Source organism: Malus sylvestris, chromosome 8 (genome assembly GCF_916048215.2).
Source record: "Malus sylvestris chromosome 8, drMalSylv7.2, whole genome shotgun sequence".
In the NCBI taxonomy this organism is placed as follows: Eukaryota; Viridiplantae; Streptophyta; class Magnoliopsida; order Rosales; family Rosaceae; genus Malus; species Malus sylvestris.
Genome location: NC_062267.1, coordinates 6,029,809 through 6,051,293, shown reverse-complemented (window position 1 = coordinate 6,051,293; position 21,485 = coordinate 6,029,809). Strand labels below are relative to the sequence as shown.

At 35.6% G+C, this 21,485-nt stretch overlaps 1 protein-coding gene and 1 non-coding gene across 5 annotated transcripts; both read left to right on the top strand.

Moving 5' to 3' along the window:
- The first annotated feature begins 291 nt into the window (after positions 1 to 291).
- Positions 292 to 364, top strand: TRNAE-CUC (transfer RNA glutamic acid (anticodon CUC)). The gene has a single exon. It is a non-coding gene; the product is annotated as a tRNA-Glu (tRNA).
- An 11,729-nt stretch (positions 365 to 12,093) lies between these two features.
- On the top strand, positions 12,094 to 16,322 carry LOC126633386 (AP2-like ethylene-responsive transcription factor ANT). Of its 4 annotated transcripts, none has more exons than XM_050303971.1 (9): positions 12,095 to 13,039; positions 13,147 to 13,747; positions 14,034 to 14,116; positions 14,286 to 14,294; positions 14,392 to 14,480; positions 14,566 to 14,639; positions 14,732 to 14,782; positions 14,881 to 14,919; positions 15,266 to 16,322. In XM_050303971.1, exons 1-9 carry the CDS (start codon positions 12,748 to 12,750, stop codon positions 15,945 to 15,947), a joined length of 1,920 nt encoding a protein of 639 aa, XP_050159928.1. In that variant the 5' UTR covers positions 12,095 to 12,747; the 3' UTR covers positions 15,948 to 16,322. The 4 variants fall into 4 exon arrangements, with proteins under 4 accessions (XP_050159930.1, XP_050159928.1, XP_050159929.1 ...); XM_050303970.1 differs by having other exon boundaries at positions 12,096 to 13,039; positions 14,881 to 14,957; positions 15,268 to 16,322; XM_050303973.1 differs by lacking the exon at positions 14,732 to 14,782 and having other exon boundaries at positions 12,094 to 13,039.
- Positions 16,323 to 21,485: the final 5,163 nt, after the last annotated feature.

Below are 21,485 nucleotides of genomic sequence, written 5' to 3'. Positions count from 1 at the left end.
GAGTTTTAACGATAATGACAAAATAAAGGATAAAGTGAATAGTATCAGGATTAACTTTTTAGTGTAAAAATATAGATTTTCGTTAAAATGAACAGTATCGAAAATTTTTCGTTAAAGTTTCAAAAAAAAAGAAAAAGGAATTAATAGCCAAAAGAAATATACTGAAATTGCAATTTGAAGCCCTTAGAAATAAGTAACTGGGCCAGGCTTGTGATTACTTTTTCTTAAGAACTTGTCGGAAAACCAGTTGATTTAATTATTAATAAGTCTACCACACAGAGGACAATCAAATCCGTTGTAGTCTAGTTGGTCAGGATACTCGGCTCTCACCCGAGAGACCCGGGTTCAAGTCCCGGCAACGGAATTTTATTTTTATCTTTACATTGTATTTTTTCCTCCTTCCTTCTCATTAATAAAACACGAGCAAAATGCACCCTACGGGTGTGCTTGCGAAAGTTTTAAATTTACTTAATTTTTAAATAAAATATGCTATATTTACATGGCTGCGAGAATGACGTAAAAAACAGCAAAATTTATGTTGCATGTAATTATTAAATTGTCTACGATTTTTATTATATTTTTAATTTTGGTGAGAGGGTTTGATGATACAAACTAAGTTGACAAAAATTAGTCTGTTATCCGATTTGGAGATGCGCTCATTTCCCTTTAAAAATGGAACCAGGATCCTCTCCTAAGCTAAGGATGAGGATACTCCTCATCAAAGGATGTGGGCCGTTAGATGAAAATTCAACGGTTACAATTATTATAACTTTAAAGGAACCTCCTTGTTTGTAACCGTTGAATTTTCATTCAAAGGCCCACACCAATTGATGAGAAGGATCCTCATCCTTAGCTCAGGAGAGAATCTTGATCCAACCAATTATATTTTAACTCTTGTTCATTTAAAAAAAAAATCAAATTAAGAGTTTAAGCGTGAATAATAGTTTCTATAAATGAGAGCTTTATTTATTTATTTATTTTTATAAGAATGAACATACGTCATTGTACGTTTGGTGCATGTTAAAGGGAGAAACAAACTCATCTCGAAACCGAATAATTTTTATTAGAGAAATAATATAAACATGGTATAATAAGTTATAAAAGAAAGGATAAAAAGAACTAAAAAAAGAAGAAAGAAGATTAAACATGCATGGTCAAAAAGCAAAGGGTGATAGCTGGGGTGTAACTGTGAGCTGGCATAAGTCTGCAGACTAGACTATGGTGTTGGATTATGCTTGAGACTGAGAGATAGAAGGCAGAAGCAGCCTGTGGCTGTTGCCGTCACCAGTGCCTGCCTAAAATGTCCAATCTGCCAGAGCATGGCTAAGAACCACTTCTTTTTCCTTTCTTTTATTATCTTAATTTACCTAATAACTCATTGGGTTGAAATAATTTCTCGCACACAGTTGTTTGTTGCAGTCATGGTTGACAGTTTTGACCTTGGATTGATCATGTGATCATGAGTATATGATTAAGTAAGACTCAACTGGATTCTCATTTGGGATAATGGCATTTTATAATAACTTCTTGAAGAAGTGTGTAGTCAGGCAGCAGTGACGAAATTAGAAATTGTTGAGACAAACAAATCCTAAAAATCAAGCTAATCATCCTAAAGTTATATTTACAAATCCGTCATCGGTAATACTGCAATTATTACATTTCAAACACAAATGGGGATGGTGGGTTTTGAAAAACTCACAGTGATTGAAGGTGTTCTTGAAGACCAGAAGAGATCTCAGCAAATGTGAGTTACAGTCACAGGTATCCATGAGAAGGGAGAAGAAGATCATGGTGTTGTGGGGGTAGAAAAAGTAGAAAGCAAAACCGTCTCGTATAGATTCAGAAGAATCACAAAGACGGATTCTTGCTATTAAGGTCGATTTCCATGACCGGAGGTGCGACCGTACCTTCTTGCTCTTATGTGGCTTTGCCACTGTCTGGTAGGACTAAAGTACAAGCTATCCCATGCTTCTGTTTCTTTTCTTCTTTTTTTTCGCTGTAAAACTTAAAACTAAAGTAGGACTATCTGATTAGAGCCGTTTTCACACTAAATTAGCCTAGTATGGTGTTGTGAGATAAAAATATATACAATCTCGTATTTTTGTGAAAGTTGTTTTACATATGACATGTTCGACATTCGTTATGAAAGTTTTTTCTAAGTTGTTTGATAGAAAGAATTATGTGAAGAAGGGAGGTTTGAATTTGGATGTAAATGTAGAAATAAGCATGTGGTGTGGGGGTGGCTTTCTTTTTCGCCACATTCCTGGCATGGGTCAGAACGTGTTTTTTTTTTTTTAAAAAAAAAAAAAAAACTGAAGATAGGATATATTAGAGACCAATATAAATGTTTACATCGTGGGCTAGAACATTAAACATAAACTCTGGTCCAATACAATCCCATACAAAATCACTACCTTTCTGAAAAGCAAACTTCGCTACCGAGTAAGCCGCACGGTTACTCTCCCTAGGTACAAACGAAAACGTCACAGACGTTAACCTCTGTACTAGAAGCTCGATGTCACCAAGGATGCATTCAATACTATAGTCAGGTGTAGATTCCTTCTTTAGCATCTGGATGAAAACCAAAGCATCAGATTCAATTACCACGTTGTCGAAACCGTTATCAATGTAGGCCATCAGAACACCCCGTATAGCACACGCCTCAACAGCCGCCGCACTGTGACAAAAGCCAGTTCCCAACCCTCTAGCAGTTTGAAAGAAACCCGCGAAATCACGGCCCACCCATCCCACTCCAGCACGCAGAGAAGATTTACACCAAGCCGCATCGGTATTCATCTTAATAGAATCAAATTTCGGTTTCTTCCAGTGAGAACGTGTTTGGACCTAAGAACCCATAATTCTATGAAAAGTAAACATCCTTCGTCCTCTTTATCCATTTCAACAAGCAAAGGGGAAACCCGAAATGAATACATTTGAAAAAGCAAGCTATGTGCCTATGCTGTTGTGCTACTATGCACCGTCATCAAACATTAAAAGCACTTCCCAATCGTAGAGATTGTCATGATGATAAAGTCCTTCAAAACTGGACGAATTAGAAGTAAAATAACCTACCAACCCAAGTACGAAGATCTTTAATTTGTTTTGAATTTTTCCAACCAATTATTGTACACTCTTGAGCAGCTATGTTTTGATGGTTTGATGATTTCACACTATGTACAGTAGTATGGTATGTTGATTTTCTTAAGTTAAAGTGTTACACGTAATTAGAATAGACATGCATGTAGACTGATTCTAACCAATAATGCTTAAAAGAATTATAAAGCTAAAACGACGAAAAAAAAAAAAAAACAAATCAACTCACGACACATTCATTACTATAAAGCAATGAAGTTTGAATTAATTTTGACTATTTATGCAATCACAATCCCATCAAGAATCCAAGATCAAGTTACACACATGCACTACTATCCTTCCATTTCCATCATAAGTGACCTACTTTAAATAACGATTATGGTTTTTTTAGCAATCCTTATCTACTAATTATAATTAGAAGAGGGCTAAAGTTGTTTTTGAACGCGAACTAATTCTAACCATGCATGCAAGTTTGCGAGAAGCATAAAGCTAAAACGACGAAGATTAACTCGCATACACAAGTATCCTACCATTTCCACCGTAATTAAGGTACTTCGATTAAGGACCATGGTCTTTCTTAGCAATCCTCTGATCTCCTAATTAGAAGTGTATCAAAGTAGCTAGGGCACTAGGGAATGAAAGAGAGAGAATCTATGGTGATTGTGACATGACAAATAAGCTTGGATTTTGACATGTCACCAGAGAGAGAGAGGGTGGGGGGGCAGTGACAGATAATAAAACTGGTAAGTTTAAAAGGACTTGGCCTTGCATGCAAAAGAAGAGAGAGAGAGAGAGAGGCATGCATTGCATTGCAAAAAGAAAAACAGCAAGAGCAGCCTGAGGAGGAGTGACACAGCAGCAGCAGCTGCTGCTGCAGACCTAATAGGTCTAGGTAGCTAGAGAGGGTGTAGTATAGAGCTACAAATGTACTTCTCACAGTGGAGTTGAGTAGGCATCATCCATCCAGTGATCTCATAATCCACTCTCTTTCTTTCCGGTTTCTGCTCACAGTTTTGGCTTATGTGGTGATCTTTCCTTAGATTTGTTGTTCCTCACGTGATTCTCATTACTCCCCTCCCCCTCAATTAATACCCCCTGTCACTGCATCTACATAAGCACACTATTTTTCCACCATTTCACACATGGAAATCTATTTCAAACTATTCAAAAGAAACGACCGCGACAATTCTAAACACAACACGTGGTATTGTTAAAAGCTCATACAAATACAAGAAAAGATATGTTATTCACACATTCTATTTTACTTCTCATACGTCCTTTGTTAATTTCTGTCCATTAATCTTCTTCAATTCATATGATCCAATGGCCTAAAATTAAAAAGCTGTGTAAGAAGTAAAATGAGGTGTATGGATATCACACTCCATACAAAGATTGATACGTGCACGATTAAGAATCGTAGTATGAAAATCAACTTCGAACTTTCAAAAGAAACGACTACGACTGCTAAAAGTTCATAGAAATATAGGATTGATACGTGCATGGTTAAGAATCGAGCGATATTGTTCAAGTGAAGGTTAACAACTTAACACGAAGATGACATATATACAGGTGGATAAACTGGACCACGACCCATTGCCACCCCTTGGGCCTAAACATTTGAGATTGGACCATGCCGAGTGCATTGGAGGTTATATTAGCAAATTCACCATAAATTAGGGTAACTTGAAATGTAATATTTGAAAGTTCCCAAATTAAAAGCAGTGTATTCATATTACTCATCCTATTCAATAGAAACTGGTATATTAGCAGCAGAGGTAGCTGGAAAATGACAGCAGTTAATCTTTAGGGTTTGGGTTTCTTGTAGAGGAGGCACTGTTACGCCAAAGACAAAACTGTTTTTGCTGCCAAAGAAATTAATTTAACACTGTGATTCTGTAGAAAGCACACTGCAGTTTCATCCTTCATTTCTGCAAATTTCTATTGACTTTTGCACCACAAATACTGTTGGTGATTGCGAAGATTCGAAGAACATGTCTTGATGAATCAACTAATTTCGATTTAATTTCGTTAAATATACATGCTATGGAGTTAAGTTGCTATGCGACGAAAAACTTGCATGCTAATATTGTGTGAGTAGGACATGATTGACATATACGCGAGATGAACGTTGCATGCATGCATATGCTTCAAATATTTACAAGATTGTTTTAGTGGCGCATGACCGATTGTACATGTGAGACACGAGTAGTATATAACGTGTATAACGAGTTTATGCAAGTTTTTCTACAACAATAGAGAAATAGTTAACCTCTCTTTTAAGTGCTGTTATTAGTTAGTGATTAGGGGGGGTTTTCTTTGTTAATTTAAGAAGTTTGGTGTGTGATTACTGGCATTTTAACTCTTAAATTTTTTACTGTTCGACTTTGCTCAATTGTGTTTTGTAATTCTATGGTACTTTCTGTTCTCCCTGAGGTCCACATCTCTGACTAATTGAATACTACAAAAAATGCAAGTTACAAGCTAAGACAAATATTGTCTCTTTTGTGCTTCTGGCATCCCACTTTTCCCGCCCTTTTTGTAATCCATCTATTAGTGGTATAATTAAATAATAATTAATAAAATTTTGTTTTTCATGAATTCCCCGTGATAATGTTTAGAGTTACAAAGCAAAAGAATTCCCCACTAAGCTTAATTAATTAAACGAATTCCCCGTGATAATGTTGATAGTTAAGCACTATGTACCCATTGATCCCATAACATTTGCGTCACTTAAAAGTATGGTCAAATAGTTTAAATATGGTTTTTTTTTTGTCACACCCCGGACACCCGGCTCCAAAATCCTTATATGGTGTAGAAAATAATAAAATAAAAACTCTTAAATCTCTCATCTAAGTCTAACACAATCGCAGCTCGTCTAGTCCCTATCTTTTCAAATAACTCATGTATAAAAAAAGGTGAGGGGTGAGCAACAACCATCGTCGCCTATAAATAGAATATGTAATATGTCAGTCAAGCAATGTTGTTTTACAATCTAGAAAATAGAGTATTTATATAAAACAAATTTGTTTTTCATTTTATTTACTTTTACTCGCGGGGTTTATATTTTTTTCACCAATTCCGAGTCTGGAGTGTGACATTGTCAAAATCAAAGTTAATGCAAAATTAGATTCTAAGGGTATGCATTTAAATGGCATGCACTATTTGACAAGAAAAAGTGAATCTTTTGTGTCCGAGTTCGGATCTTCCCTCACACAATTTAAATAATTTTAATATAATATATTGTACAATTTGAAGGCTTATGAAACTTTTTGTGGTATATTCACTAATTCCCTCGCAAACTCAGTCAAAATGTTCAAACCAAAATCATTCATATTTGAAAATCTGTCGCCATGAAAAACTTTCATGCAAAAACAACTCCATGTAGCCACTGATCCCACTCAAAAAGAAACCCCATAAATAACAAAGGGGCAGACAATGAAAAAGTAATTTACATAACTTCCTGCCATTTTCAGAAGAAGAAAAAAAGTAGGAAAAGAAAAATAATGGAGGAAAATTAAATTATGAGTTCTCATAGTAATTGACTAGTTAATCAAAGAACAAGTTTAATAAAATGGGGAATCCTAAATGTTCAATTTATGCTCATTTGAAATCGAATATATAAATTAATGGTAGGATTGGATAAATCTAACAATTTTTTGCACGACTCGTTAACTCGACACAAAACAATACAAAAATAACAGGTTTTGGGTCAAACTTTTAACGAGTCAAGTCGTTATCTAGTCATTCATTAAATACTCGACAAGACATCGTTTTCTAAATCTAGACATTAGATATGATAATTTTTTACGTAATCCGTTAACCGGACATGGAATAACATGACCTATTAACGAATCAAGTCGTTATCGCCATATCAGGATACCTGTTAAAACTTGTTAAGATAATAAGTATGATACAAAAATAATACAAACACGAGGTCTAGGTTTGGACGCGTTTATTTAAAATAGCATGAAACCAAAAAGATGGTAGGAAATCGCATTTGCAAAAAGAAAGCTCTTTTTTAATGGGCCTTTGCTCATCATTTCTGGAATATTTCACGCATATCACAAGACCTACGTCCCACTTTTTGTCTGGAAGCAGGTGTTGACTAAACACTCTAAGTTCCTTATTACTCAAAACTCAATTGGCTACTTTTTTTTTTGGGTAAACACTCAATTGGCTATTTATGTTGAATACTAACCGACCGATTTAACTTTTAGGTCTGCAAATGGTGGTTTATGAGATTTCGGAGATGTTGCGTGAAATTTATAAAAAAAATTATTCCTTAAGATAGTTTTTCAAAAAAAATAGGATAGTTTATTGATGTTAGGAAGTAATAACTTAAATCAAAATAAATTATGAGACTCACTGATGGTAAGTTTACAAATGTCATTAAATGATAAATAAAACGAGCTAAAATCATAACCTTTACTAAATAATAAAAAACAGTTCAATCTTAAACAGTCAAACAAGAAAAAAAACTTCTTACTTTAATGTTTTACTTGAATATATAACATTATTATATAATAAAATTGAAAAAAAAAACATTTTTAGAGTGTTATTAATTATATGACAAACTTGATGGTGTTATTAGATGACAACATTTTTTGGCTCTTCAAATTTGGAGTCGTGTGTAATTGCACCCTTCGCTCTCTCTCTCAAAACCCCTTATGGTCATTTAAAGTTCTTACATGATCAACTAACAAACTTTGAAATAAAAATAATGAGCGGTTTTATTGCTACTTGTATCGAAGTCTTTTGTATAAAACTCTATACCTCCTATACTTAGGCTGGTCCAAGCATTTGATCATGAATCATTCCTCAGCCTACTCTTTATCTTATACTCAAAAGTATATTAAAACCCTAATTTATTCTCAAAGCTGTGAAAGGGAGAGGCCATGTACATGCACCTGCTTTGGACTCTTACCTATTTGAGCAAAGTTCCACTCTGATAACAAAGTACTTGATTTTGGAAGTTTAGCCTTAAAATTATGTATGTTATGACTTCCTCATACAAACTTAATTCAAACCGGTTTTATTATTCCTCCCTTGTTTTATTCCGCAATATATTCCACACCGCAAAATTTGTAGCCGTTAAATTTTTATCAACGTACAGTAAAATATTCTTTTTCATACAGTATTATACACTGTTTCTTAAAATCAATGTCCTATAAATTTGCTGATTTGGTAATTTCCAGAAAACGTCAAGATCGCTGCTGCAATTATCACCAGTTTCATTCCAATCATAGGAGCATTATGCGAAACCAAACCGATAAAACCAAGGAAAATGTAAGTTGGATTCCAATTGATAGTTACCATATCACAGCTCTGCTCTGACCAGAAAAAGTAAAAACGTTGCTGTCACACCTCATTCACTCCAATCCTTTTCAAAAAACCCGATCGTTGTGAGAACAACCATTACCACCTTCTTCTTTTTTTTTTTTTTTGAAGAACCCATTACCACCTTCTTTTGGTACTTTGGTTCTAGGCCTTTTAGTTAAAACGGTGATTGAAATTGATATAATTTTCAGTCAAAACCGGATAGTTGTGAACAGTCATTGCAACAGAAGAAATACTATGCAGAATTATTATTGACACTTTAAAAATTTAATCGTACATCATAAATATTTTATTTTTACAAAATACTTTTATGAAAAATGGACAATTAGAATTTTAGAGTGCCAATAGCAATGACGAATCCATGATTCGAATATTGGGTTGTCCTAGTGATAAAGGTCTAAGTTTTTCATATAGAAACAAAGCGCAGAGTGCGAAGCGGCAAAAAATTTCAGTTTATTCATTGAGGCATTTCATAAAACACTTGATGAGTAATATCAAGAGAATTTGTCGAGTGTTGTCCACACAACCTATCGACATATGCCTAACAAGTATTATATCAAACACTTGGTATGTACAAAATGCCCCGTACAAAATATATGAAGTGTCATTGAAAGACAATCACATGTATATTTTCTGAACTCCAGATGATCCTAGGACCACCTAAATCCAAATATGCATCCACCTCTAACCAATAATAAAATAAATCACCATAAAAAAATTTCTTTTTTCTTCTTTTAGTTGTTCTATTCTTTAATGTTACCATTTTTCTTTCCCATTTCAATTCACTACGACCACAATATTGTAATTTACTTTTAAAGTCGTGAACCAAATTGATGGTTTATTAATATTACTTTTGACAATTATGTTCTATCTTTTAGTGTTGGATGTTTGTGAGTAGTGAATTGTTTGATGCAAATAATTTTTATTTTTTAATTTAATTCTGAATTCAAATCTCTCAACTTTTTAGTATAAATAAAAAATAACGACATCGCTTGTATATAAAAAAAAATGTCGAATATTTGGCAAGTAACACAACTAATCAATTATAATAATTACGCATCAAGTTCACCATCAAAGTTAGGCGAACCTAAGAGCAAGTCCATCAGGGACCAATAGGCCGACACCCAGCATGAAAAATGGACCAGCCTCCCCTCTTTTTGCTCCAGCCTAGCCGAATAGGCTGGCACCCAACCCAAGCCAGCCTAAAATGTGCTGAGCTATAGGACGACCCATCTAACGTCAGGCTTGAGTCAGCCTGACGTCAAAGGCCACCAAATTTTTTTTTGCGCCAGGTGCGTGGCCACTCGTTCTGACAAGAAAACGTTGGCTGGCCCGCATGCATAAATGCACTAATGACTCTAATAGGGAGGCCACGTGTTTGGTTCTGGGCCGTTGGATTTCCAACGGTAAAAAAATTTTGAATTTGAAATATAACGACTAATGACGTGGCTTGATCTAGACTGTCAGATCCAGAGATCAACGGTCCACGTTTTTCTCCCCAAAAATTTTCTAAAAAAAAGGCACAACGGTCAGAATTATGACCTTTAGCCACATGTCAACATATAGGATGTTGGATTTGAATCTTTTTCAAATCTAACGGTCCAGATTAATTAATTAAATTAAAATTATTAGAAAATACATAAAAAATTAAATTTTTTTCTATAAATACCTAACCATCACCTTCCACCTTACACCACATTTCAATATTTTCAACACTTTCTACCAAAGCTTTCATATGCTTTTTGTGTGAAAAAAATGGCTACATGGAAGCTCATCGGAAATCTTACGTTGTGTGAATGCTAGGTTTACATTACTCATGACCCGATTACGTTGTCGACCTTGGGTAAATGTTGTTTGTAAGGTAGTACGGTCATTCGTATTTATGACCATTGACCCAATATGTGACTCTGGGTGCTTTTCTTTGCAGCACTTCGTGGAAGACTAGAGATTGGGCAAGGACATTTAGGTCATTATGAGCTCCGAGAACACAAAAAATGCATGCCAAATCCATGCATCAAATGAAGCCATAGCTTCCAAAATGATACTTTTGGCTCATTTTCTGTCGCCATAAGCTCTTTGCCATGCACTTGGACAATTTTTTCAGGTCCAGTGCATGCAGTCAATGCTTCCAATCATGCTAGGAAAGCCTCGCATCTCACCCTTCCTCAGCAGCCTTTGCATGTCCCTTGGCATGAGTGTCCGGAGGTACTCATTGGTATAGAGGGCTTCGATTGCGGAGTAAAACCGCATCATGGACTCAATAACAGTTGATTTTTCCATCCTTGTTATCTCATCCACTTGATTTGCAGATGCTCCATATGCAAGCATCCACAAGGTAGCAATAATTTTTTGCTCATGAAGAAGACCTTGAACATGAAAAACATATTTTTTTTTTGCACAAAAACAGGAATCATGGTTGCAAATAGCACTCATGATTTTGTCGAACAAACTTCGTTGCATTCTAAAATGACGTCTAAAAACATGATCAGGGAATACACAATTAGGGATAAAATAATCTTCCAAAAGCCCTTTACCTCGTTTTTCCCTCTTTCTATCCAAGTTTGCAGCATGTATGGGTTTGAATATTTGACCCACATCTTCAATGACACGACGGGAATGTGAGGCCTTCTGCTTTCTATGTTCATCATCCTCATCCTCCTCCATTGCGAAAGCCTCATCTCCACCTTCCTCAAGATTGAACAATTCTTCCTGTTGTGCCAACAATCTTTTCTGTTGCTCCTCAAACTATTTAGACAATCTCCTTGAATAAGGCATTGTAAGAACTCAAGATTTAAAAACGACGAAGAATGATTCTTAGCTAAAAAGAATGATTAAGTTTGGTGTGTGAATGATGATGGATGTAGGGTTTATATGGACAAAATAAATAAAGGATGAGGTTCTAGACACTGCCACGTGACACTACGTATTTGGTTGAAAATCTTATCGAAATTTTGGCTAAATTATTGTAAATAGATAGTGACACGTGGCGCGTCGGGATTGATTAAAAATTTAATCGGAAATCTATTCACAAAATAGTATGTTCGGATAATAACACGAGGCATGACAAGATTGGTTGAAAATCTTATCGAAATATTGGCTAAATTATTGTAAACAAATAGTAATAAGTGACGTGACGAGATTGGTTAAAAATCCTATCTGAAATTAAAACTAAATTTAAATAAAATTTATTATATATAAAAATAATAATAATAGTTTAATAAATAGGTTGGGTGCTAGCACATTTTGTATGGATGAAAATTGTTTATGCCAGTGCATTTTTTAGGAGTGGAGAAACATTTGACTGATTTTCTGTTTATAGAGCTTATCACTGTTTATTGAGTGGATTAAATGAACTGAATGCCAACGGATTTTTTTAAGGGTGGACTTGCTCTAGTAGTAAAGTTTTTCAGCTTCTTGGTTCAAGTTTTGCACGCTTGAATTCAACCGAGCTAACTACAATACTGTATTCCTCCTGTATTCGCGTTCGAAAGTTTGAAAAACAAAAGTAGAAAAGAAATAAAAAAGCATTATTTCTAATTTTAATTTGTAGATACTTTGAGCCTGCAGAGGGGCACAAAGGCTGTACTGTATGAAGTGACTAGATGGGGCAGTGTCCTGCTCGTCAAATCCATCTTAAGGCCCTGTGACTGTAAAAATAAAGCAAACTAGTTTTGGATATCTGACTTATCTCTCTCTCTGTCTCTCTCCCTATTGGCTACCACATACCCACTAGATTCAGCTGACTACTGTAAATGAAGAGGGAGAAGAAAGATTATTAAAAAAGATTGAGAATAAGAATTTCTGGGTTTTATTTAGGCTAGTGTTTCTGGGTTTATTTGGGTAATTAACGAGGTTTGTATGTTAGGTAAAGGGTTTTAGTGATATTGGATCTGGGATTTTGGTAGGGTTTAAGAGGAAAAGGAAAAGTCGTGGTCTTTATCACATACACAGATCCCTATGGGATATATGCTGGGGATGCCCTTCAGCATTTTACTTGCTTGCCAAAGCTTTTGAATATATTTATATTCTTTTTGTTTAGTTTCAAGAGACCACAGGTTTTTCTGTCTTTAGAGAGAGAAACACAGTGGCGAGAGAGAGATGATGTTATATATGTGAGTGCATAGAAGGAAGTGTATTTGAAGTTCAGAAGCTAGAGAACAAAAAACCAAGTTCTTCTTTTTCTTATGGGGAGGGAGGAGATTTTTGACATGATTAGGTTATTTGGTGTCAATGATTGAGTAGATTTTAGAAGTAAGAAGTTGAAATCTAAAAAACCCAAAAAAAGGAAGAGAGAGAAAGAAAGAGTGAGTGAGGAAGATGAAGTCCATGAATGATCATAACAATAACAACAATGGAAGCAGTAACAGTAACAATAATAACTGGTTGGGTTTTTCACTCTTACCCCACATGAAAATGGAGGCTGCTGCTTCTTCCTCCTCCTCAGCTACCCTCCCAAGCAACAGCAGCTTCTACAACCTCAGCAGCTCTGGGCTCTGCTGCTATGGAGTTGGAGAAAATGGTAACTTTCACTACTCTCCTCTCTCTGCAATGCCCCTCAGGTCAGATGGCTCTCTCTGCATCATGGAAGCTCTCAGCAGGTCACAAACAGGTACTTTTCTTCCCTCTCTAAAACCCAAATCAATATTTCTCTCTCTCTCTCTGAAAAATGCTTGAATTCTATACAGCTTTGATATATTTTTGCTTTTTTATTTGAAGGAATGATGCCCAACACATCCCCAAAACTGGAGGACTTTCTGGGAGGAGCAGCTCATGATTATGTGAGTGAGGAGAGAGAAGCCATGGCTCTGAGCTTAGACAGCTACTACAATGCAGAGGCAGAGCAGCAGCAGAATCATCACATTCCACTCCACTCCAGTTCCTACTACTCTGGAATACCAATCCAAGGAATCTACCAAACCCAATTGGAGGAAGAACATTCTAAGAATACCCAAATGACTCAAATCCCAGAGGACTTGAAAACCTGCTGGGTTTCCAGGCAGTACTCTGCCCACCCAGCTCTGGAGCACCACCACATGAATAATGTAACCATGGTTGATGACAGTGGCGGTTCTGGGTCCATTAATGGCGGCATGAACCGCGGCGACTTGCAGTCTCTAACGTTGTCCATGAGCCCTGGATCACAGTCCAGCTGTGTCACAGCTCCAAGGCAGATATCTCCCACTCAGACAGAATGTGCAGTGGCAGTCATTGAAACAAAGAAGAGAGGATGTGGAAAGCTTGGCCAGAAGCAGCCTGTTCACAGGAAGTCCATTGACACATTTGGGCAGAGAACTTCACAGTTTAGAGGTGTCACAAGGTTCATATCAAAACCATCACTTCATTTTTGTTATTTTACTAGAAATTGTTTCCAATTTTCATTACAATGTTGTGTATCTCTCCTCGAAGTGATTTCGGCACTCTCATTTTCTTCCACCACTCCTTTCTTTGAATACGGTAAATCAAAGGAGAATCGAAGGACGGAAACTAGGGAAGTAGTAACTAAGGAGAAAACCGGAGTGCGAACATCGGTTTTTTTTTCTTTCTCTCAAAGTGTTCTTCAAGTAACCATTTTTTAAAATTTTGTTAAATTTTGCTTCTCTTAGGCATAGGTGGACGGGAAGATATGAGGCACATCTGTGGGACAACAGCTGCAAGAAGGAAGGGCAAACCAGAAAAGGAAGGCAAGGTCGGTCAATGAAAACCACACACTATTCTTACTGTTTTTGGGGGAATTATTTCTTTTTTACTGAATTTTTTTAGGACCCTACCTGCTGCTGAAATCTGACTTCTGCTATTAATTCTTTACCTGTCATGTTTATGCCGCTGTTGGATTCCGTTCAAATCAAATAATGCAGTATATCTTGGTATGTTTTTTTCTCTCCAACAATAATTTGGGATTTTAGTTTTAATTGTCACCTAATTTGTTGATTTGCATTAATCATTTGTTCGTTTGAACTGCAGGAGGTTATGATATGGAGGAGAAAGCTGCTAGAGCATATGATCTTGCTGCTCTTAAGTACTGGGGTTCGTCAACTCATATAAACTTTCCGGTAGGGTTTTGACTCTCCAAGAGTTTTCATCGGTTTGTGAAAGCTTTTTAGTAGCTGAAGTTTCATTCTCTTGGTCTTTTGGCAGTTGGACAATTACGCTGCACAACTTGAAGAGATGAAGAACATGAGCCGGCAGGAATATGTTGCGCATCTGCGAAGGTAGCGATTTTGATTTGTTAATCATAGGATTTGTTTGTTTTCCAATGTTTTAGAATTTTTTATAAGCATTCATGAGTTCCTTTGATTTTCAGGAAAAGCAGTGGATTTTCGAGAGGGGCTTCAATGTACCGAGGCGTGACAAGGTTTTTTCAGTTTTGCATTAAACGCACCAAATTTGAAGGTTAAAAGGGTTAATATTGTTCTAATTTTGGTTTTGTTTTCTGATCTTGGTTTTCTGCAGACATCACCAGCATGGGAGATGGCAAGCTAGGATTGGCAGGGTTGCTGGGAACAAGGATCTTTATCTTGGAACTTTTGGTAAAATTTATACATTGTTTGAATTCCTTTTGTTTTCGGTCACATTTTCTAAATTCCATGAGGCTCTTTGCTTAAGCACTTTTTCAAAAGGACTTATTTTTACCGCAACTCTGTTCTCACACTTTTTATAAGGCTGATGAAATGTCTGCTTTTAACTGTAACAATGGACTTTTTTAAGGCTGTGTTAGAAAAGGACTTCCCAGCTAAAATCACTTATTAAAGGCTATATTTTTACTGCAAAGTCTTGATCTTTCTTGCAAGGCTAATTAATGCAGTTTTGTACAAAGTCTAAACTTGAATTGAATTTTAGGCACCCAAGAGGAAGCTGCAGAAGCTTATGACATAGCTGCAATCAAGTTCCGCGGCGCAAATGCGGTCACCAACTTTGACATTACCAAATATGATGTTGAAAAAATCATGTCCAGCAATACCCTACTCGCCGGAGAGTTTGCTAGGCGCGCCAAGGTGATCGAACCTAACATTGCAGCGCCAGCCATTGAGTATAACCCACCAACACAGAACAATGCGGAAGTCAATCAACCCGAAATCAACAATGGGAATAGCCTAGACTGGAAGATGGCACTGTACCAATCTGCAGCTCAGCAACAAGCAGACAGTTGTGTTCAAACACTTGATCAGAAATCGGTCGGTTCAGTGAGCTATAGAAATCTCTCATTCTCAATGGCATTGGAGGATTATATTGGAGTTGAATCAGCGCACTCAAGTCAGACAATGATGGATGAAACAGCTAGGGTTGGGCCTCATTTTTCGAATCCGTCCTCGTTGGTGACAAGTTTGGGCAGCTCCAGAGAAGCTAGCCCTGATAAATCGGGCTCCAACATGATGTTTGCAAAACCTCCATTGGCATCAAAGTTTGTAAGTCCAACCTCTGCGGCAACTGTTAGCTCCTGGTTCCCATCAGCACAGCTGAGGCCTGCTGCCATCTCAATGTCTCAATTGCCTCTCTTTGCTGCCTGGAATGAGACCTAGAAAGCTCTGATGTGTTCTGCTGAAATGCCTTCAAAGATTTTTGCATGAACAAGGAAAAATGGGAAGATATTAGTTATGTTTAGGGAGGGAAAAAAAGAGGTGAGGGTTAAGTAATTAGTGGAGAAAGTTCTGGATTAATCAAAATGACAATTGTGGGCCTTGGGGGTCCCACTTTTCTGTCTGTAAGAAACTTTTTTCAAACCAAACCTTTTGGCTCATATGGTAATTATGAAGATCTTGCAAGATGGAGGGAAGTTAAAAAAAATATGGAGTACGACAGTCTTAACAGTCATATGATGAGCTGCTCTTATTAAGGACTGAGTTGTACTCTATTTGTGTTTCGTCCAAATTCATGTACGTATAATTTTCACTGCACACGTCCAATCTCTTTATTTTTCTAGATGAAAAGAGATTAAGGGGTGGTTTATAATCATGGTATAAAATATCGATGATATCGGAAATATCGGTAGTCCAAAAATATAGAAATTTCAATGGAAATATCGGGATATTATCGATATCCATAAAAATTAAATAAAAACCACGAAAATTATATAAGAAAAATTTGGAAATTTTTATTGAAACTTTGGAGAATATTTATTTAGTCAATTATCTATTAGTTTATCAAAAAAAATTAGAAGGAAATGCATTACATGATGGATTTAACTGATTTAAGTTGATTATACAGCGGGCTGGCAAACACTGTGAGTAGAAAATATGTAGTAATTAATGAAAAAAAAGATTGAACACACCATAATCATTTATATTTTACACATTATACATTGCATGGTAAGATACATGAGTGATTTAGTACCACATAAAGTTCCTATGAGGTTCAAATTTTTCACTATCTTCATCATCTCTATGTGTAGAGTAAGTTTATTGTGAAGAGTATTCATCAAATGATAAATCCCGAAAATAGTTTTGCATGTAATTGTTAACATGTCACTCATATAAATATAAATATTTTAGCATATTGTCACTAAAACATAAGTGATATATCGTGGTTAAGATGTTGGAGGAGTAAAATGGGAGGGGTTCCCTTTGCGTTTTTTTTCCCTCCCTTTTTTCCCTTTTTTTCTTCTTTTTCTTTTTTTTTTTCCTTTCTTTACATCGATATTTTTTATATTTTAGCGATATTACATCGATATTTTGACAAAATATGACTGAAGTGTGAGCGAAATTATCGACATTGATATTTTCCGATATTATCGTCGATATTGTCGATATTTGTACGATATGTACATGGATATGTTCTGAAATATCCGTGATTCGAAAAAACCGAATTATCCTCGATATTTCGTCGATATTATCGATATTTCAGACTATGTTTATGATTAAATGCAATGAAATTATGAACTGATGCATGCAACATTAGAAGTAGCCCTTGCATAATTGAAGTAGCTTTTAAACTTTTTTTAAGGTCCCAAAGTACAAAACCAGCTCAATGTTCTTCAATAATGCAAAAAAAAGGAGTTTAAAGTCCTTGCTTTGACTCAACTATCTAATCCATGTTCCTCAATCTGCATAACACCATGATTACAATCCCTTTTCTCATTTGAGCTTTCCTCAAAGGCAAACAAACATTCCTCCTCATTATTCAAAAAAGGGTGGGGGAGGGATTCTTGGAGTTCAAGACTTTAGTTTGGCTTATTGTTTTTTTATAGCCAAAATGGTATTGGAGATTGGTTCAATTCCTTTCTTGATATTGAAAATTGATAGAAATGGCATTTGAGTATGTCCATCGTAAATTATTTTAATCATTTCATGAAAAATCTATCAATATCCTCCAATAGAAGAGTTGATTTGACAAAAAGACTCTAAAAAAAGTAGTCATGTGGTCATTTATGTGACATATTAACGAGGATATTCATAGATTTTTCAATGAATAACCAAAATGACTTATAATGGACAAACTCATAAACCACTTCTATAAATTTTCAATGTAACAAACTAAGTAAAGAGTTGTCCCAAACTCAAGAAGTTTTTTGGCTAAAAAGCCTCTAGGATTTAATGGCTCATAATTAGTAGGCACTTTGTCAGCTATTTCTTTTTGCAAAAGCACTTATGTGGGATGAAAATTTCTTTAGCTTTTGTAATCCCACTTCTTGCTGTAATCCAAAGAGAATTTTTGGATGTTAAAGATATTCCATGTCGTGGTCTGCAATGTCGATGCTTAATAAAAATAAAATCGTAATGTTAAAATCATTCCACACGTACGTGCGTTTACAGTGTTTGGCTTCTTGGCATTCCACGCGTGTGAGGTCGATTGCAATCTTGACATTTAGGGTTCATATGATGGGGAGTGCAATGAGGGATTAGTGCCGGAAAAGCTGGAAGCTTAAGCCAATGTAAAAGTTGTTTTGTTGGAGAGAATAATAGTCGAACTCTTTTACGAGTGTGGCTTTAGTGTTATGTATCCTTTAATATATGGATGTTTTGACAAGTAAATTTAATTTTCACGACTGTTTAGATTTAGACATCTAGTTATTCAATACAAGAGGAGAGTAATAATCGAAGATTAGTCATTTATTTTTTGTATAAGCAAACAATACAAGACTGAACGCGCAAGGAAAGACATATCAAAAAGAAAAAACTTGGTACGTGTAATCAAAATATTAACTCCCGTTACAGGTAAGAAGGAAACAACTAACGTAACAAATAAAGTTGGCAGGAAAGGATTACTCATTTCTATTTTTATTTTTATTCGATAAGAGTAATGAGTTCAATGGTCAAAATGTCAAAGCTTGTTTTGTGGAAAAAGGTGGAAAAGCAAATAGGGTTTCTTGTTATATTTACAGAAAAGTAAGGATCAGTTATGACATTTTCTTCAACCTTGTTTGAGTTTAGTCAACAAATATGATTACTAGCTTGTTGAGTACAGGTTGGATAGGAGAAAACAATGCCACGAAATTTTCTGTTCATCTTATCTGCGCACGAGCTGGATCCTTCCTTGCATGCAGATCTAATCGAAGAGAAAAAGTACATGGTACCAAGATATTGCAGAAAGTGAAACCATGTGAACGTGATCATGGTAGGCAAATAGGTTTCAATAAGTTAGATTGAGAGGTTTTAGCGTTGTATTACATAACGAAAGATACATGCAAATGTCATACATTAGATATACATCCAATTACATTACAAATTCTCTCTTCTCGAATGAGAACTATATAACTATAAAAAGTGTAACTATGTAAACGTTATCGTAATAGATAAATAAGTTAAAACAAGTTAGATAGGGAGACTTTTAATTATCTTAGGTTGTAGTACATAATAATAGAGATACACACGAAGGTCTACGCGGTTTCAAAATAAATTATCTTGTTTAGATGAGAACCATATAGTTATATATATATTTTAAAGTTGGTGACAGTGCGAGGTGGCCTAGGTAAATAAACAAAATTGTATGGTACTTGACAAAAATAACAAAAATGTATATGGTACAATTGGTTAAATTTTGTCTGCAATGGGGCCTATGCCAATGGGTAAAAGCTCACATTTTTGTCAAGGATTGAAGGATTTTGGCAGCAAAGCATCAGTGATAACAATATGTCTTGCGCAGTGCTCTGAGACGAGGCCCCCAAAAGGAACAGAAAAGAAGAAAAATTACACGTATGCTGTACATCCATATAGCAAGTTTATAAATTTTCAACCAGTCCTTCCAACTTTTTTCAAAGTTTTCATGCAACTTGCCAGAAGAGTTCGAGCTCTAATCCTGCAGTTTTTATATCTGCTGAATTTCTGATTCAATAAACTTTACTTTTATGGAAGCTCTATCCCTGATTCACTGCCAGTCTTAATTGCTCTAATATATTCCAAAATCTAAAGTCTGCTATGAGATTAATTTGTTATCTGGTTTTGTACATAAAATTCATGTCCATTGATTAACTTTGCTTCTCACAAATTTAGTTGTTAATAAAACAGAAAAAGAGAAAAAGAACAAAAACTAATTACAACTTTTGATTCGTATTCCATCAACTCAAACTTAAGAAGACTGCATCTTAATTGTCACGACCGCACGATAAAATAGTTACTTGCATTTTAGGACAGTCTACATAACACATAAATTACAATGCTTTAAGTATCGAAACCCTACCATGCAAAACACCAAAAGTAAAAAGCTAATGATAATAATAACCTTACAATGTTTGTGATTTTGTCAATCAATTTGGGATTTGGGAAATACAAATATGGATCCAAGATACATGGTGGTGGCCTGAGAGAAAGATCCTCCGAGTAGTTTTAGATATGGGCAATGTCGAATAAACATGTATTCCTACAAAAAAATAAGTAAAAAATGGTCCCAAATGTTTACAGCTCATTGGATGGTGACCTATCTCAGGTGCTGTGATCGTTCTTCAAGATTGGCAATATTTTTGGGACTGAAAATAGGAGCCCTGCCAAACCATTTTTGCTAATAATTGTTTTAATGGGATAAAAAATAGTCAATACTTGATGCTCATTGCTCCCTCTGAAGGACTCCTGTTTCTCCCAAGGAGACCTACAAAACCCTAGATTTTTTTACCCAACTTCAACCTCAAAACACTGAACTTATTAGGGTTTTGGTTTTTGGGGTTTGGTTTGGACCACACATTGTCTATCCACCTAGTACGTTTCAATTTTCTAGTTGTTTGATTGTTATTTTGGGACCAGCCGCATGATTTTGGGACCAGCTGCATCAATGTTCCAGTCCTCATGTGACCTTAATTCATTAGCTTACAATAGAGAGATGCCAACTTAAAATTGATGATAAAGCTCTACATGTATATGTTTTTACAATGCGGTATTTAAACTACAAGTATAGAAATTCTAACTTGAGTGTAATGGGGTGGACACATTGTACCAACCGGCCGAAAGATTCTTCTTACCGCTTGATTGGACTGCAGCTACGAGAGTGGGGGTGAGAACAGAGAATGAGGTGCGCGGGCCATGAATGCATGGGTGTGGGGGTAGGGTGGGGTTTTTGGTTGTGGGTTGTATTAGATGATGGGGTCCAAAAAGTTGAATTTCATAGTTTTTCGATCAACTGACCAAATTTACACTTGTTAGGTTGTCAGTAAATTTAACAATTATGAGAAACCATTTTTTCAATGAAGACATACTATTGTTTATTTTTCTTAACAGACAATTGACAATTAAATACAAGACATAGGTATAAAAATAAACATTGTTAATCACTTGAATTACATGTGCCCCATGCAAGTGCACGTACAAACTTAGGTGATCAAGATTCGATACATGGCTGTAATTTATGCAGCATGCATGGAATATACATGTCAGTTGCGATATTACTTTCAAATTTAAGAGAGTAGATGGAGCCTTATTGATGTCCTCATCTTCATCTTGGCCCACACTTCTCAGAGCCTCTCAGAGCTTTTGGAATTCCATCAATAAATTAAAAGAAAAATTAATTAAAATAGTTTGAAAACATTGAGTTTTAACGATAAGAATAAAATAAAATGTAAAGTAAATAGTACCAGAATTAACTTTTTAATGTAAAAATATGGTTTTTCATTAGGGAACTTTAATGAAAAAGGCTTG

Bases quoted from the DNA above. Each gene is read 5' to 3' on its own strand.
- LOC126633386 (XM_050303970.1), top strand. From the start codon at position 12,748: ATGAAGTCCATGAATGATCATAACAATAACAACAATGGAAGCAGTAAC. The intron at 14,640-14,731 runs GTAGCGATTTTG...TTTGATTTTCAG, and splicing joins TATGTTGCGCATCTGCGAAG to GAAAAGCAGTGGATTTTCGA. The intron at 14,958-15,267 runs GTAAAATTTATA...ATTGAATTTTAG, and splicing joins TCTTTATCTTGGAACTTTTG to GCACCCAAGAGGAAGCTGCA.